Here is an 18,311-nt window from a genome sequence, read left to right on the forward strand (position 1 = left end):
TCTTATTTTTTGCAAATATATTCAAGTATGTAAACTAAATTTATTTGATTTATTCATCTTTCTTTTTTTACATATGGAAAACCTTAATAAATGAACTAAAAATCGGCGATGCCATTTATTTATCCTTTTAATATGTATTATAACATTAGTAAATCAATCTCCACACATTTTTAAAGAGTATTAAACAATTTTCAAAGTAACATATGATTGAATGAACATTAATTTAATTTATTTTAAAAATTCAAAATAAAGTAGAACAATACAAAATAAAAGGGAAAAAAGTCACAATTTTTTTAAAGAAGAATCAATGAAGTGGGGTAAAAGTAGGAAGAAACACTAAACGCAACATGACAAGGCAAATTAAATTTAGTGGATTAAGAATATTTTTCTTCCCTAATCCATTTTGCTCCATTTTCGATTTACTTTTTTTTATATGTCGAGCCCCTCCACAAAAATCCTTGACTCCACCACTACATGTGGAAACACCTTGTTCATGTCCACGAATTACATCTTCGTGTTTTTGAATGTCTTCCTTGGATGAGTTATGATTAGAACAAAAATTTCATATCCTGAATTTTCTTGATTCTTTATGAATTTACTTGAAAGTATTTAATTTTTATGATATTTTTAAGTATGATTTATCTTTAAAAAGTGAGTTTGATGATTCCTCTTAAGGAATTTACTTATAACATACCTTTTCTAACTCTAAACGTGATTTTTGATGATTTTCTATAAAAAGTATTGTACAAGAAGGGAAAATGTATAGATTTTTCTAATCATGTCTCGAAAAGTCAGTTAAACGTTTAAATTATGACGGCCTTACCATTTTTACTTTTAAATAATAAAGACATGTAATAGATCGTCATGATAGTGTAAAGTGCCCTAGTGTAAATATGTAAGTGACTTTTTGAAATAGGACTAATTTATGCATTTACTTAAACAATATGTGAGTGTACTTTGTCCTCATATAACATGGAGTATTTACCTTAGACTTCAGTCTCGGAGAAGCCTTGATATATGTTAGATTTCTCCATTGTTGATACCTTGATTAACGAGTTAATATCTTAAAAGGTCACTCAACTTTGAGAATTTATCTAGTAAAGTCATTAAATTTTATTTTGTATCAATAAAATCACTGAACTTAGATTTATATATCAATAAAATCACTTAACTTAATATATTATTAAAAAAAAAAAACCCATCTATTTCCTCTCCTAGATCAAGTCACCGAATCATTGTAACCATCACAGAAGCAAAACAAAACCATTGTCAAATTCGGAGAAGAAGTCACAATTCAGCTGAGTAGTAGAAAGAACAAAACTGGATGAGCATTTTATATATTTAAAAAATTAAACTAATATATTGGTGTAAAAAATATGATTTTTTAAAGAGAATTCATAAATAAATCCAGATGTTTGTTAGCATCACTCAAAAACATCAATACTTTGTCTGGGCATATTCAATCGAAGAAAACTTTGGTGTTCTAAAAGATATTGTGCCAATATTGAATTTCGTATTATTGACAATTTTCTTTCCTCCACTTTTAAGCTATCAGAATTTAAACTGGACCTAATCGAAAATATTTAGTGTTGTTGCCCCGCTATTCCTATAAGGCAAATGATTATTGCTAATACCATAATATAGTTTTCACTTTTCACTAATTATGTTTATCAATAAAACAAAATTGATAAGTTTTATTTAATTTTATATATTTATAAAGTTCATGTTTATATGGTATAAAAATAATTTATTTTGCCTTGTGAACTTTTTTAATGATAAATTTGATTGAGTGATTTTATTGATATAAAAATCAAAGTTGAGTGATTTTATTAATACAAAATAAAGTTTAATGACTTTATTAGATAAATTATCAAAGTTGAGTGACCTTTTGAGATATTAACTCCTTGATTAACATATCATACACAAGAAAGAGAGAGGATGAAATTTGGAAAGAACTATTTCATTGCTTAACTGAATAACAATGTCATTGCCAATTGCATATCTATACAAGCATCTCATCCTCTAACTACTTAACCGACTTTATAACAAACTTTACAACAACTTCTACTAATTACACATTGCACCTACTAACTTCCATACTATACTTATTAGTACTAACCATACTCCCCCTCAAGTTTGAGGATATGAACATATTCAATACACCAAACTTGGACCGTAGACATTCATGCTGGGTCTTGCCTAGTCCTTTGGTTAGTAAGTCTGCTATTTGTTCTTTAGTATTCAGGTTTCTTGTTTCAATCATTCATTTCTAGATCTTCTCGCTTATGAAATGACAATTCAATTCGATGTGCTTTGTTCTTTCATGAAGGACTGGATTTGCATCAATTTGAATTACTGATTTGCTGTCATTGTGACAGGTGTTTCAACTTCAACTCCCAATTCCTTGAATAGTCCTATTATCCATACAACTTCAGCTATTGAAGTTGCCATGCTTCTGTACTCAGCTTCAGCTGAGCTTCTTGATATTGTTCCCTGCTTCTTAGATTTCCATGAGATTAATGAGTCTCCCAACATCACTAGAAATTCAGTTACTGATCTTCTGGTATGTGGACATGCTACTCATATAGTATCATTGACTAATAAGTAATTTCTGAACAAGAAACCTTACTGATATCAATACAGTGATGCTGTATTTTTTTATTGATGAAGACCAGGTATATAAACACGCAACCAAGCAATTTGTTAGATTTTACGTCTTTGCTTGTGGTGAGTAGGGCTGCTTATTAGATGGATCGAGTTGATAATTTTGCTTAACGATATGATCTATCGATTATCAGTGATTAAATATACTAATTCGTTAATCAATTAATTAGATATCTGTTGATTTGGCAACAAATTAGCAACTATCGTACGATTATTGAGCGGTGTATCAAATCAACAATCAACCTTGAGACTTAAGTAATTGAGTAGCCCAAATTCCAAAAGAGAGAGCAAAATTGAATAAGACGAGTTTAAGATTTACATTACTATTATGGTTAATAGTTATAATAGTAATATAATAATACATAAATACAACATAAAATTAAATGTGCTTTGAGTTTTCAATTTAGGACTAATAATATATAATCATATACGATAACAACAATAAAATATCTAATAAAATTTTACATGTGAAAGTACATAATTATATATTGTGACAAAATATTAAATGAGGCTTTAGCCTTTAGGGTTAATATTATATTTTTTTGTTAGTTTATATATTTAGGGTAAAAATGTAAGTTTGGTAACTCTTAACATGTTAACGTTTTATCCTATAAAGAAATTGAGTAATCCACCCCACAATAATAAGCCGTTAATTACAAAAAAATTTAATCCAATCACTATATTTTTTGATAACCCAATATCAATAAGCCAATTAGCTAATATTACGATTGATTTATGGATTATGGTTCAATTCAATATTTTTAGTATCTCACTTTATTTAGGCATGCTTGACATTACAATTAAATATTACTTATTTTTAGAAGCACTTTTTAAAAATAGCTTTATGCTTTTAAAAAAACAATTTATGTTTAATTAATTCATAGTAATTTTTTTTTTTTTGATAGGCAGATTGATGTTTGACTAATTTTCTTAAAGAAAAGTACTTTTTGAGAGTTAAATTACGAAATGCAGTCTTTAAAATAAATGATTTTGACCAACTTGTTCAGTTCACCCTATGAACTAGGCCATAATTTCAGTGACAATTTTCAATCCCTAATCGATCTTCCATGGATCCCCTCACACTCCTCCGCGAGTACACCATCCGCAACGAGCTCCACAAGATTGTCCGCATCGGCGACGACTACCGTTTCGGCAATGACTATACTTTCCCTTGCACAATCGAAACCGCTTATCGCTCCAAACATGTTCAAGCTAATCGCTACACTCTCGAAACCCTAATCAACTTCATCACCAATCACCACCTCAAACACACTGAATACATTCAGCAATCTCGTTCTCTTCGTATTCCGGCGGTTACCCTACCTGACCGTAAACCCCTTCTCGATTATCTCACCGGAAAGACTGCATCTTCAGATTCTATCGAATTCCTCAAATTCCCTCAGTCAAATGATACTACAGTTCCTGTTTCTGTTTCAGCTGGTGTTACTGGCAATGAGGAGAATGTCTTGGGTGATGTTAGGGCTTTGGAAAATCAAAACCCTATTGAGTTGATTAAAGCTGCTGAGAAGCCTTGGAAGGATAGAGAAGCGATTTTGTTCTGTAAGAACCGGGATTTCTATAGTGTTTTTACGGCTGCGTTGCGTAGAGATGAGGAGCGGCACCGGGCGGAATCGTTGCAGAGAAAAGATGGGTTGGTTGCAAAGAATCGGATAGATAGGGGGTATGGAGGTGGTGATGAAATAGGATATGATGGAGGGCCCAAGGCCAAAATGCATTTGAAGGGGAGTAAGATAGGGGAGGGTGTTCCCATTATTTTGGTTCCCAGTGCGTTTTCGACTTTGATCACCATCTATAATGTGAAGGACTTTTTGGAGGATGGGGTGTTTATACCTACTGATGTGAAACTGAAGCAGATGAAGGGGTCAAAACCGGATTGTATAACAGTGCAAAAGAAGTTTAGTAGGGATAGGGTAGTTACAGCATATGAGGTTAGAGATAAGCCTTCTGCCTTGAAGCCGGAAGATTGGGACCGTGTGGTGGCAGTTTTTGTGTTGGGGAAAGACTGGCAGTTCAAAGATTGGCCTTTTAAGGATCATGTTGAGACCTTTAACAGGGGTAAGTTCTGAATGATTATGTGCAGCTGGATTTTGTCATATTGTTTGTCAAATGATGATAGCCTCTTGTAATACTAGTTCCTAAAAGGATTGGAGTAATCTTGTTTGTTCTTCACTAGAAAAAGTAGTTATCTTTTGGTTCAATTTTCACTTGGAATCTGAAATTAAATTTGCTCACTTTTGCTGCAGTTGTAGGATTTTTCTTGCGTTTTGAGGATGATAGTGTGGAGTCAGCGAAGACCGTGAAGCAATGGAATGTCAAGATTATCTCGGTTAGCACAATAACAACTGTGGATTTAGCTCTCATCTTTAAAATCTGTAAAACTGACAATTTATGTGCTGATGACGACAATTTGCTTTTAATTCTGTATGATTATTATGTCTTATCAATTCTATTTTGCAAATGGGATCTGCAGATAAGTAAGAACAAACGACACCAGGACAGAGCTGCAGCACTTGAGGTGTGGGAGAAACTTGAAGAATTTATGCGGTCTCGGTCTCATTGATGCATGCTGAGTCTCTAGGTAGAGAACTTGCTATAAGTTGTATTTCCCTTTGTGACCGTCTTTTCGGTTGTAACAATGATTAACCTAATTTCTCATACTTGAGAAACTCTTTTTTCTTAATCAAGTAAATATCTTCTCTAAATAGCATCTAAAGGGTGCAACAATTTTCAAACTTGATTAGCTACGTGCTTAGCATTTTTCCTCCTAAATTTTGCTGTTTATTCGGCTGGTTGATGGTGTCATTGAGGAGGTGTTTGGCTGTAGAATGTGATGAAACTCTTTTGTAGTTATGCTGATTTTTGGATAGCTGACCGTGTTCTATTAGTAATTTAAAGTTGCCTGAAACTTGGTACTTGGTAGTTGGTCTCGCAATCATTTCCATATAGTAGGAATAACTTTCTGATTTTTGGTGATCCAACTTAACCTTGTGCCCCGTGTTGAACCCAGTCAGGTCCAAAGATACCTTCGGCTTTGTCACCTGGACTGATTCTCATCTCCTTGTTAACGGAGATAGATACAGGAGTTGCTTTTTAAAATGGAGTTGTATGGATATAGATAATTCACCCTTACTAGTTTGGAGACTTAGAAGTTGTAGTAGTTTTCGGCATGTATAAGAGTTGTGTCATGGGAACGTCTTTTTGATTTATTGGTACAACATGTCCAACATCTTTAATGAATTAGAGTTTGTTTAAAGATTTATTTATCTTGGACACCACTGACAGGGAGTGTGCTGCCAATGAGGCCTTAGCCTAGGTTTTTTTGTTAAAGTAATGAGAATAACACATTTTATGTTCAAATTTGTAGAAATACATGTGTGTGTGTGTGTGTTTATATATACTTTTTTTTTCTTTTTTTGGTAACTGGATGTTGACTTTCTATCGCTTGAATTTGACTAGGTTCAAGTAGGTTCCACCCGTTGTTGGTATGAGTAGTGCTGTTGTTGTTCTGAGGGTAAAATGTGATGGCGGTGTTATTCTCTTCTTTAATTATATCACCTCTCATGCATAAATTGGAGGTTCTGCTGCAAACTGCTGCAAGTTGACAGAATCTCTTCAATATTATGTTTGTTATCTTGTGAATTGCTTCTTCTTTTAAGCTGAGTGGTAATGATTTGCCAGACTATTCAAATTGAATGATTTGGCAAAGTAGGATTTGAGAATTGGGCCCACAATTCTCCAACATCTGTTAAATATGCCATTTGCAGGGCAAGAAGAAACTTGCTTTTCATCTTCTTTTTTTATTTAAAAAGTTTTTGGGCAGGAAACATAGACACGTTTGTAAACCGGAATGTAATCCCTGTTGTTGGTTAATATTTAGTAAATGCACAAAGAAGGATTAGAGAGTCCCTTACATAGAGAATGGGTCAGAGCCATGGTTACAAGGGATAAAGGAAGCATGAAATTTGAATTTCCCTTTTCATTTCTCCGTCCGTTTCCGAAAGAGATTGATAATGTATTTGGGACATCTTTTCACCTTTGTTCACCCTTTTACCTAGAGTTGAAGTCCTGTGCTTCATAGAAGTGTGTGCTTCACACTATGATGCACAGAGGAGTTTGGATTTTGAGTTTTTGGGTTTTGAAAAAGATTATTGGGTTCTTGATAAATTTTCTATAAATATTACATGAATTTTCCAACACAAATACATTGGTCTAAGCCAAACCTATTGGGTTTGTTGAACCTGCAAAAGGAATCGTCAGCTTAGCCCTGACGATGCGCAAAGTGATCCCGATACAAAGCGGTCAGTTCTTTCAATCTCAACTTTGAGGAGTTGGATTAATGTCATTTGTGTATAAGATACTCAAATTCGTTACTTTAGTTGCAGTTTGGTCATTATAGTGCGTTTTTTTTTTTTTTTTAAGAATATGTCAAGTATTTTTTAATGTTGTGAATTGTGCATTGCACTTGTTCAAGCCTCGTAGGTGTTGGCACTATTTTGTGCTTTTTACTTTAGAAAGTGCTGCTTTTACCTTTGTTAGTCAAGCTCAAGCCTAACAAAAATGCTTCCATCGTGTCATGTTGGTGCTAGTTCCAGTGTCAAGGAGTCTGGGTAGTGTTAAAATGGCATAGTTTATTCTGTAGTAGGAGTGTGGTACACAGCCTTACATAGGAAGGTAGAGGGGTCGAATATTAGGGTAGAAGGGTAGTAGGCAACTGAGTGTTGTAGTACTTTTATGTGGGAGAGGTAGGGTTAGTCTTATTCTTCACCTTTTTTAGTAGTATTCTATCTTATTCTTGAATATTTGCTTTTGCTGGTTGCTTCTTTGCTTTGTTCATCTTGCTATTTTGTTGTTGTTGATTTTCTTTTCAATCTTGCTTTGGTTACACTTCTTTTGAGTTGAGGGTCTACCATAAATAACCTCTCTCCCCCACAATGATCTTTGTGGTAAGGTATGTGTACATTGTACCCACTCCCGACCCCACTTGTTAGATTACTCTGGGTATCTTGTTGTTGTTTGAGATTGGTACGTGAATTTTTGTGACTTTTTCCTATATTCAAGAATGATAATTATTTTTTTGTACAACAATTTCATAGTCAAGTCAAGTCAAGTATATTTTGTAACACTTGCATGTTTCAAGTAACATGATATGTTGCTCTGTGTTGCACCAGGTTCTACAATATCTTACAAAACTGGACAGCCAAGAGACTCGACAAAATCCCAAAGTACCTTGATAAACTTGTCAATGTCATCAATAGATAGAAATACAGTCCCCTTAGATGAATATCGTCCTTTTATGAGTTCTACAAGGTTTTCTGTTGTGGCATACCTCTTGTTTAGAGCTTGTGAATTCTATGTACATCCTTTCTTGTAGGCCAACTAATTTAATTTATTACGTATCTTCTTTGGATGTAGCTCATTTTTATTTTATTTTAATTTTTGTGTGTTTGCAAATCGTTTTCTTGAAAGCAGGGCTCAAACAGCTTATAGCTATACTTTCTGTTATAATTCTAATTTACAACATGAATGTCAATGCTGCCAATTACTGCCCCACTTGCCCCCACCCGGAAGGAATGAGCATTACATTAATTGGGACGGAAGACTATGTATTACCAATAGTGATTGACGAAATACAATACAATGGCCAATCAGCCCTGGTGGAAAACTGACTGCTGAAATGAGCAAATGTTTGAAAAGTAATAGTCCACTTTCATGACAGAGCAAATTAGCTAATCAAAATACAGTCGATACAATGCACTGAAAAGTCTACGGTAGGTAGACAAAGTTAGGTGATGTTGATTATTGAAGCATAAGAAACAATAAAGAAAAAGAATAAGGAAAAAGGAGCAGCCATATTGGTTGAAGTTGCATCATTGGAACCTCCTTGTGATGCAGATCCACGTCCTGTCACAGTTGAAGACATTAAATACTAAATCATTTTCTGTTAACAAGCTTTATGTGGAGATTTTAGAGTGAATATTCTTCTCTTACCGTTGCAGCGGCTAGCAGGTGGAGTCTGAACTTTGCAAGCGGTAGTGAGGGCCGATGCCTGAGTCTTGTTAATGTTGAGTCCCAGGTCGGAGTCACCCCCATTGAGAACCTGGCACAAGCACTCTGGCTTTTTATCAACCACCGTGCTAAGCTGCATGCAGCAACCTAAGAGTTGTGGCGAGGAGCTGTCCGCATAGTAGTTCAGGCAAGGTGACATGCTGACCAACACGTTTGTGCAGTCATTGCTTTCTTGAGCAATTACTCCAGCCCAGATCACCGCGAACACAATCAAGGCAAGACTCATTTCGTACCTTTGATCAGCCATCTTTTTGTAAAAATCAATCCCAGTGAAATGAGGAGAAAGAAAAAGAGATTCTGATAGTAAAAGTTTTATCACATACTAATAATCTTGTTGGATGACTGCTGGTTTATATTTGGAAAAAGGATGTGGAAGACCAGAAAACAAATTATATGACAGATTAACATTGGTAAGGATTTGGCATATTTTACATATACAGGAATTAGGTAGGAATTGGTACAGTGGCACCAATTGATGTGATTTGTTTGGTGGTAAGTCGTATGTCGTAACAGAGGATTCTGTTCAAGACGAAGACCTTCAAGAATTAGTACGGTTCGAAATGAATTGAGTTAATAAATAGATGTGTTAAGGACTATTCAAAAATTACTCGGGCTAAAGCCTAAAATGAGCTAAAAAGTGAATCATAATCAATATGTTCACTCCTTACTAAATTTTAATTTCGTTAATTGTTCTTTTAGTATAATTTTTATGTACCTAATAATTGTTTTTCCTGACTGAATATATAACATATCAAATAAAAAAATATTTTGAAAAATTAGAATTCAAGAGAACGTTATGGTGAGACAACTCCAACCACATGGACAAAATTAATTTTCACATGTAATAGTGCCAAATAAATTCAAACTTTGGAGTTCATTGCTAGGACATTACAGAAATGAAGGAAAACAGTACACAAGTAATTACTAATATAAATCACCTCACAATATATAATATCATAACATGACATTACATTAAAATGTATTTGCTAATTTATGTAACAAACTTCTTTAGAACTCCCAGTCTCCCACATGAAAACTCAGCTACGTACTGCTACTCCCAGTTCTCTTCGAATCCTGCACAATCCATCCATAAACATATAACATGTCATAAATAATTGATAATCGACACAAAACCATGCCTTCTGTTCAATTTAAGTGTTGTTAGTTTGACTAGGCACGGAATGTGGTGTGTTTGTTCATGACTTACCTGGCATTGGAGGATCCGCAGTCTCGTCGGAAAATGAACCCTCTGGCGAGCCCACTGGAGAGCCCCTTGAGATTGGAGACATTGCCGGTCCATTACCAGCTATCAAGTATTATTAGCACAAATATGAAATTAGTATCAGAGAAAAGTGTATAAACGAAAATCTGATAAATTAATGCTACTAATAACTAATCAGTATATGAAAATGAGTACTCTCCCTCTTTTTTAATTTGTTTGTCTGAGTTTGGTTTGAAACTAAATTTAAGAAAATAAATAAGACTTTTGAATTTAATTTATTGTCAAACTAAACATATGTATTAGAATGCACCATAATGTCCTGTTAATTAATTACTACGTACTTACCGTAACATCTACTAACAGGAGGAGTTTTAAGGTTGCATGCAGCAGGTAATGCAAGTGCAAGAGTTTGATTAATTTGAACTCCTAACGACGAACCACCTCCATTAGCAATGGTGCAAAGACATCTTGGCTGCGATTGCAGTACCCCTGAGAGGGCGGAGCAGCAAGAGCTCGACGGTGGAGTTTTTGGAGTTGATCCAGTGACATAGCTAAGACATGAATACATGCTTAAAAATGCATTCATGCAGTTAGATTGAGCCATTGCTCCTCTTGAAATCATGTAGTTATTCCCTATTACTAATATTGCAACTAAAGTCATGCAAATTTTGACGTTCCATCCCATTTTTGACATAATGTAATTTCGTGCTTTAATTTTAATTTGTCAAGTCATGTGGGGGGCTGGAGATGTATATATATACATTCTTTTGTGGTGATTTGGTTACTTGTGGATGACTTTTTTCTTTTTAAATTACAGAAAGGGAATATGTAGGTTAACTAATAAGGGTTCATGATTAGGTAAGATTTGTAATAACGTGTCATTGTATACACTTGTGAAGTTGAACTATAAAAAGAAATAGAATAAATTTGCCTCTTAGTTGAATTTAATTTAATTCCAAAAAATTGTCCTTTTTCGGGTTTTAAGTAAATTCGGTCTCTTTTCTAGTTTGATTTTTTTTGATTTCCCACCCTGGTGTTTGGTACCCACATTGGAGCCCGACTAAATCTGAATTCGCACCGAAAAGTTCCACAAGGGTAAAGCACTCCCTAACAAAGGCGACTTCGTACCCAAGACGACTATAGGACATATTTCTTGTAGTCACATTATGGTGGAGTCGTAAGTGTGTGTGTATATATATATATTTATTATTATTTTTTTTTTAAAAAAATATTAATTTATTTTTGGTTTCCCACGCGGTGTCCGGAAGCTCACATTGGAGCTCCGATTAAATCCAGATAGCGCTCTGCAGAGCCCATTCGGGGGTGGCTCCCAACATGATTTTCTCCATACCTAGGGCTCGAACCCAAGAACTCTGGTTAAGGATGAAACACTATATAGTTATAGTGGCAACTGGCAACAATTGAGCCATAGCTAGTTATTCCATAACTAAAGGTTATTTGTGACTACAACTTTGAGATGCCACAATTAATGCCCATTTGTGCAAGTTTCACCTTGTTACTGAAGAACAACTTTTAGCAACAACAATAGTCTTTACAAATCCTTTTTTATAGTTGGCAAAATTGTCACCATTAAACACATTTATTCAACTACCAAATAACCAAAATAAGTAGCAAATTTTCAGTGCAACCAAATTCTTTAAAATTAATATATAGCTATTTAAAAGCATCTAGTACTATTTTACAAACTGCAAAAATATTCTCAAGCCGAACATTATAAGAACTTAAGTCAATTGTATACTACATACTACTTAAGTGAGATTGAATGCATATACATATGATAAAAAAAACGTCCATTGCACGCCTTCAAGCTCTTCCTTGGTCATCATCATAAATTCCAAATAAAATACTACATCTCTTCTCTCCTTTGAAGAAAAGTATTACCAAATGCAACTTCAGCTTCAATTTCTTAAATATCAAGTAAAGTAAAAAAGTATCGAAATCTATGACGAAACATCTATTAAATGATCCAACAACAGCCAGGGACACAAATAAAGTACCTAGACGTACTGTTATTTGCTTAGAGATTATGAGCCTTTGAGAAGCTCTCAGTACTTGAAGAGTGACTTTGCTAATAATTCATCGGACAGATAATCAACTACTTCATCAACCTCTAGAAGAAAACATTTCTAAATTATAAATCTTATTTTGATTCTCTTGTTTAGGATTGTAAGACATTACTGAATGATTTACAATTATTATCATTTTTTCTGTTTACGTTCTAACCTTGCCTTTAGGAAGGCAATATGGTGGCTGACAAGTTAGCTAATTTTGGGGTGTCCGAAAAAGTGGATGTATATTTAAGTTAACAGTTAAGTATCAAAAAGGACAACTTACATATATTGAAAAACCATTTAGGTGTGTTCATTGTGAAGGAATATGTTTTTTTTTTTGAAAATAAGTGTCTCTTATTTATATTCTTACTAGTCTCTAGGCACGTACTCAGCACGTGTATTCCATATCCATTGTCATATAATTTTGTAAAAAGAAAATTCTATTATAATGAAATCACGGTGCAGGTATGCATTTATAATTTTGATGTAGACTTGATTTTAAATATTTTTATTTGTGGACAAGAGGGACTTGCTCGTGTGACAAACATTCCTCACTTTCAATCGTATGGTTTTGAGTTTTGAGTGAGCAAAATGTTGTTTGTGAGTAGCTCTGGGGAGGGGTTAAAAATTTAAAATTATTTGTGATTTTGTGACCTGGAACCTTGCAATAGTTCAGAAAAGTTGATTATTAGGCTTATCAATCTATACTTTCGGGGTGTCTGAAAAAGTGGATGTATATTTAAGTATCAAAAAGGAGAACTTACATTGAAAAACCATTTAGGTGCGTTCAGTGTGAAGGAAGATGTTTTCCGTAGAAAATAAGTGTGTTTCTTATTTATTTTCTTATGTCTAAATGAAAATTTACTGCTTGTTCTCATAATTTTCATTTTACTATCAGATTGTTTGTGTAAAAGTGATTCGGATTAAGTGTCAAGTGTTGTGGTAATTGATTCATTCATGTTAACTTTCTCCATGAATCTAAAAATTTGGCAGTTGTACAATAACTTTCAGGTTCTTGTTCAAATTCCTTTCAATTACTCATGGCCACAATTGCTTATAAGTCAGATGATAAATACTCAACTATTACTGATAAAGGAGACATCGGATTCATCGACTTTGACAAATATAAATCAGCTTATAGCTACAATCCAAATGAAGAGAGTGATATAGTTGTTATATCTGTTCCATTTCCGCTGATAGAGGGAAAACCTAAATCAGGCTTTGTTGGGGAAACTGTTGTTGATTCAATCACAATAGAGAATACTACCAATGAAACCGTGGAGCTGTGGTCAATTAAGATCTATGACTCGAAACCTGAGGATTCATTCACGCTATCTCTGATGAAACCTCCAACTGCTTGTTCTGACTTGCAATATGTTGAGGAATTCATGGAGTCCTTTAGCTTAGAGGATAGAATGCTACAACCAGGTCGGCCACTAACTGTATGGGTGACTTGTAAACCCAAACAAATTGGATTGCACACATCAGCTGTGCATTTCAATGTGGGTGATGACAACATAGAAAGGCTAGTTTTTGTCTTAGCTGAGGACAAGGTTTCCCAATCTCTGACTTCGAGTAGGCCATTCCACAGAAACAGAAGGAAGAAAGCGCCAGCAGTAGATGTTGGATTCGTTGGGGGTTCTCGTCCTATGAGGGATTCATATAGTATATTCAGACACAAACTTCTGTCATATCCAATTCCACGGGATGTAAGGGAAATGATAGAGAAGAAACGATTTCCTGATGTTATTGGGGAAGGTTTAAGAAGAGATAATTACATTGCCTATTTTAGAACTTTACTAGCAATTGAAGAAATCAAGATGGAGGTTTGTGTACAGATTTTGATTTAAGTAATACTTGATTTTGGGTAGTACTAATATCTTATAGTTTCCTGCATCAGGAAAACATGAGGGACTATGATATGGAGTCCGTCACCATGAAGCGCAGGGGACCACACTTTTTGTCCCTTCATGTCCCAGGGCTGGCTGAGAGGAGGCCATCACTTGTTGATGGTGATCATATCTTTGCAAAGCTAGCTACCACATATGCTAGTGAGATCATTACCCCTTACCAGGTGCATTCACATTTAACTGTTTATCGAGAGTTTATTGATAGTGTGGGAAAAATGCTACGAAAGGCTCTAGCATTCGCCGGAAGCGCACTGCAGCAACAACATCAGCCATGGCGCACAATAGCCTGCCGGCGGTCGTCGGGTGTTTCATCAGCAGTGAATAGTATAATCCTCCGGTCCCTTAAAGATCACTATCTTGAAGTCTCCAAAATGACCCCTCCTCCGAAAGTTAGCCCTCCTTCTCCATTCACTGTCGTCAAGGGGGCACTTGATCATGGTGGTCCTGTTCTAAGACGAACACATGGAAATGAGGAAATCAGTATCTCTGTCATGCGGTTGGCCAACATTATTGCTGGAGGTATTGGAGATGAAGAGGAGGATGGTATTAATCAGCTTTTTCTACACGTTGACATTTCAAAGCCAGGACAGAAGGAATCTTTGCATTTTCTTTGTGGGCTATATCCAGATGCTTTGGGAATACACTCAGTCTCATTGAGATCAAAGACCGAGTCTAGTGGGTTTCTTGATGTTCCAACCAATTATGGTGGGCCAGTTTTTCAAGATATTGATGAGAAAATGAGAGATGCTCTGCACAGCTTCATTGAAGAGCGAGGAATTAACGAAAGCCTCTTTCCATTTCTACAAGCTTGGCTCTATGTGAAGGACCATCGGAATCTTATGCGTTGGTTTAAAACAGTTGGTTTGCTCGTTAATGACAGAAAACAAGGAGCTTCTCATGCCTAATCTTTCATTTGATGGTTCTTTAAAGTGGTTTGTGTACCTTAGGAAAAAATGCTAGACTTAGAAAAATTGTTAGAGTGTACTCAAGAGTCAGACTTAATGGAAAGTAAAAAAATTCAGGTTAAACGGAATGAATGAGCCTGCTAGGTCTCAGTGAATGTATAGTTTGCTTGTGAGTTGTAACAACTTACAATTGTCTTGATCGCGGAATATCATTGAGACATAAGGATCCTTCTAATGTTTTAAGAGAACAATGCCATATTTCCTTGTTTTCTAAAAAAAAAAAAAAAAAAAAAAGGTGCATTCACATTTATTATTGAAGAAATAAGGAAAGTAGTTAGTTTAATTCAATAAACTTTCTATTCCTTATAAGGAGTCTTCTGCACTTCTTTTCCTAATTTAAAGTCTTTTTTTAATGTTGTTTCTGTTTTAGATTTCATTTTCATCTACTTTACTTGAAAGGTTAGAACTATTGTTATTTCTAGCTGCTTGTTTTTAAGCTGCATGTCATTACAATCAAAAGAATGAAATGTATTAACATAAACTTGGTGGTTCTTGCACAGGGTTATATTCACCGAGTTGAAGCAGAAGAGGTATTTTTGAAGTTTGATAAGGAATTTCACGACAACCATGTAGGTAGAAACCTTTACAATGTGCAGTTTGCCTTCAACCGTATGGGAGTGCGGAGGTTGCATCAAGCCATCGAAGCGACAGAAAGCTTAGATGGAGAAATTATATTTCCATCAGTCATATCCAGCACGAGAAACATACAAGCTGCTGTACTGGCACCTTGTAATTCATGTATGCTTAACAAGGAGCAAACAAGTGCTGTTGAAAAGATTCTCGGGTGCGAAGGAGGGGCTCCATATGTTATCCATGGGCCTCCTGGTACAGGCAAAACAAGGACTCTTATAGAAGCTATCATCCAGCTACATATTATGAGGAAAGATGCTCGAGTTCTTGTGTGTGCACCTTCAAATAGTGCTGCAGACCATATACTTGAGAAACTTGTGAGTCAGCAGAATGTTGAAGTTCAGGAGCATGAGATATTTAGGTTGAATGCACTCACACGTCCTTTAGACGATGTGAATCCTAGTTGCCTTCGGTTTTGCAATGTTGAAGATAATGCTTTTAAGTGTCCTCTTCTGAGGGAGCTTAGAAGATATAGGGTTATCATATCTACATATGCTAGCGCATTTCTTCTTTATGCACAAGGCATCAAACGAGGACACTTGTCTCATATTTTCTTGGACGAGGCAGGACAGGCATCGGAGCCTGATACCATGATTCCTCTGTCACATCTTTTAAGGAAGGAGACAGTAGTTGTACTAGTTGGTGACCCTCGGCAACTTGGTCCCGTAGTTTTCTCAAAAGATGCTGAAAGGTATGGATTGGGGAGGTCATACATGGAAAGGTTATTTGAATGCGAGTTATATGGTTCTCTCAACGAAAATTATGCTACCAGACTAGTAAGGAACTATCGGTGTCATCCGGCAATTTTGCAGCTTCCTTCAGAAATGTTTTATGGAGGAGAGTGTATGAGTATCCCATGTAAAGAAGATGATAAAACTTGGCTTCCACCAAACAAGGAATTTCCTTTGCTTTTCATTGGTATACAAGGTTGTGATGAAAGGGAAGGAAACAACCCATCATGGTTCAACAGGATCGAAGCAAGCAAGGTAGTAGAGATCATTAGAGATCTCATACAGAACAAAGGTCTCAAAGAGGAAGATATTGGGGTGATAACACCTTACAGGCAGCAAGTACTCAAAATAAGAAGAGCCCTAATTCAGAGCTTTGATTGGGCTAATATAAAGGTTGGTAGCGTAGAGCAATTCCAAGGTCAGGAGAGACAAGTTATTATCATATCCACCGTCCGATCAACTATACAGCATAATGACTTTGATAGAATCCATTATTTAGGATTTTTAAACAATCCGAGAAGGTTCAATGTTGCTGTTATAAGAGCTAGATCATTGCTTGTAGTTATCGGGAATCCACACATCATCTGCAAGGTAAGCCATTTACTTATTATGTATTCCCATAGTAAAGGTGGAGTTTCTGTCTATTCTTTTTCTGAATATCTTTATTTTTATTCGTAGGACCGCTACTGGAACAAACTTTTGTGGTATTGTGCAGACAATGGCTCCTACAAGGGCTGCTTCTTACCTGAAAAACTGGAGATCGTTCAAGACGACTCGGAACAAGCAAAAAGTTGGGACTGTGAAGGAGCACAAGCTAATGATTGGAACCAAGATCAAGACCAAGGGGGACAAGTACACAATTGGGATCAAGACCAAGAACAAGGAGGATATGTTAACAATTGGGACCAAGAATGGGGACAAGTTAGCAATTGGGATCAAGATGAATGGGGACAAGCCAAGAATTGGAATGATGACGGCAATGAAGAGAAACAGAGTTTTCAGCCAGCTTCAGTGCACTACACCTCGTTCCCTATTATGGATGAAGCTGAATGGTCTGATGGTTGGAAATAACATCATTATGCTTTTGGAGGTTGCGTTGAACCACAAAACTCACAGATAGATTTCTTTTCAAGTTCTGTACTAGCATGTGCAGTTTTTGCATTTGAAAATTTTCAAGCTCAGGAATGCACTACATATATTCTGTTTTAAATTTTACTTAAAACTGTTGGTGATTACAAGTTTATTGTGGACTATTTTCAGTTTGCTATGAAGAACATTTGTTTATTCAAACTGCATTTTTAGTGGTTCATCAAATGTGTCTTTAATTTACTCTCAAATGAATTAACAAGTGGCCCTTTACAACAACAGTTTCTGTCTTGTTTGCTAGTTCTTGCAAATGATCTGAGAACTTGACTTGGATGTTGAGGGGATTACAATTGTTGGCACCATATTCTGCATTTTATATTGGTCGGTCTGCATGTGGTGCTCGCTCTTTCTTGTTATGAATTAGCATAACTTCTCATTACCTTCTCTAGTGATATGCCCGCAGCTTCCAACAAAGGCAATAACATTGATCAATATTCAATACTCATAGGGCCAATCATTGCAGGAAGTTAATGTTAATTAGTATTCCCCTACCTCATGGAACAAGTTTCCTTTTGAAAAATGTAATCAGATGGAATGATACCATGTAATCACATGGAAGAAGATACTTTATTCCACTAAGTAAGCAATGTATAAATACAATAGTTTGTGTGCTAACTTAGGAAAGAAATAAAAGATGATTCCTAAAAATTTGTAATTCCTATAAATATGCTATCTAAATAAGGCTATGTACTTTACTAGGAATGAAGTCTATATATATTCTATAACACTCCCCCTTAAGTTGGAGCATAAATATTGATCATGCCCAACTTGTTACAAAAATATTCTACTCGAGTTCCATGCAACGCCTTTGTGAGCAAATCAGTCATCAGTTGCTCTCATGTCTTCACATAGCCAGTGGAAATAAAGTTCTCATGAATTTTCTC

General features: G+C 35.4%; 5 protein-coding genes across 5 annotated transcripts; 3 read left to right on the forward strand and 2 right to left on the reverse strand.

The window, feature by feature from the left end:
- The first annotated feature begins 3,695 nt into the window (after window positions 1-3,695).
- LOC125838217 (protein CDC73 homolog) lies at window positions 3,696-5,387 on the forward strand. Its single transcript, XM_049517292.1, has 3 exons — window positions 3,696-4,740; window positions 4,929-5,011; window positions 5,156-5,387. Exons 1-3 carry the CDS (start codon window positions 3,732-3,734, stop codon window positions 5,243-5,245), a joined length of 1,182 nt encoding a protein of 393 aa, XP_049373249.1. The 5' UTR covers window positions 3,696-3,731; the 3' UTR covers window positions 5,246-5,387.
- Window positions 5,388-8,293: 2,906 nt separating this feature from the next.
- On the reverse strand, window positions 8,294-9,141 carry LOC125838250 (non-specific lipid transfer protein GPI-anchored 5-like). Its single transcript, XM_049517332.1, has 2 exons — window positions 8,674-9,141; window positions 8,294-8,586 (listed from the first exon to the last, which is right to left on the reverse strand). Exons 1-2 carry the CDS (start codon window positions 8,996-8,998, stop codon window positions 8,468-8,470), a joined length of 444 nt encoding a protein of 147 aa, XP_049373289.1. The 5' UTR covers window positions 8,999-9,141; the 3' UTR covers window positions 8,294-8,467.
- Window positions 9,142-9,802: 661 nt separating this feature from the next.
- LOC125838013 (non-specific lipid transfer protein GPI-anchored 5-like) lies at window positions 9,803-10,667 on the reverse strand. Its single transcript, XM_049517067.1, has 3 exons — window positions 10,319-10,667; window positions 9,959-10,057; window positions 9,803-9,825 (listed from the first exon to the last, which is right to left on the reverse strand). Exons 1-3 carry the CDS (start codon window positions 10,665-10,667, stop codon window positions 9,803-9,805), a joined length of 471 nt encoding a protein of 156 aa, XP_049373024.1.
- A 2,418-nt stretch (window positions 10,668-13,085) lies between these two features.
- Window positions 13,086-17,352, forward strand: LOC125838014 (probable RNA helicase SDE3). The gene is made up of 4 exons (XM_049517068.1): window positions 13,086-13,871; window positions 13,946-14,119; window positions 15,421-16,872; window positions 16,960-17,352. The coding sequence occupies exons 1-4, from the start codon at window positions 13,086-13,088 to the stop codon at window positions 17,350-17,352; spliced, it is 2,805 nt and encodes a 934-aa protein (XP_049373025.1).
- LOC125838238 (mitochondrial acidic protein MAM33-like) lies at window positions 14,157-15,130 on the forward strand. Its single transcript, XM_049517316.1, has one exon. The coding sequence runs from the start codon at window positions 14,171-14,173 to the stop codon at window positions 14,858-14,860; it is 690 nt and encodes a 229-aa protein (XP_049373273.1). The 5' UTR covers window positions 14,157-14,170; the 3' UTR covers window positions 14,861-15,130.
- Window positions 17,353-18,311: the final 959 nt, after the last annotated feature.

This window comes from Solanum verrucosum, unplaced genomic scaffold (assembly GCF_900185275.1).
Source record: "Solanum verrucosum unplaced genomic scaffold, falcon-dt-bn FXZP01000079.1, whole genome shotgun sequence".
NCBI classification, from domain to species: domain Eukaryota; kingdom Viridiplantae; phylum Streptophyta; class Magnoliopsida; order Solanales; family Solanaceae; genus Solanum; species Solanum verrucosum.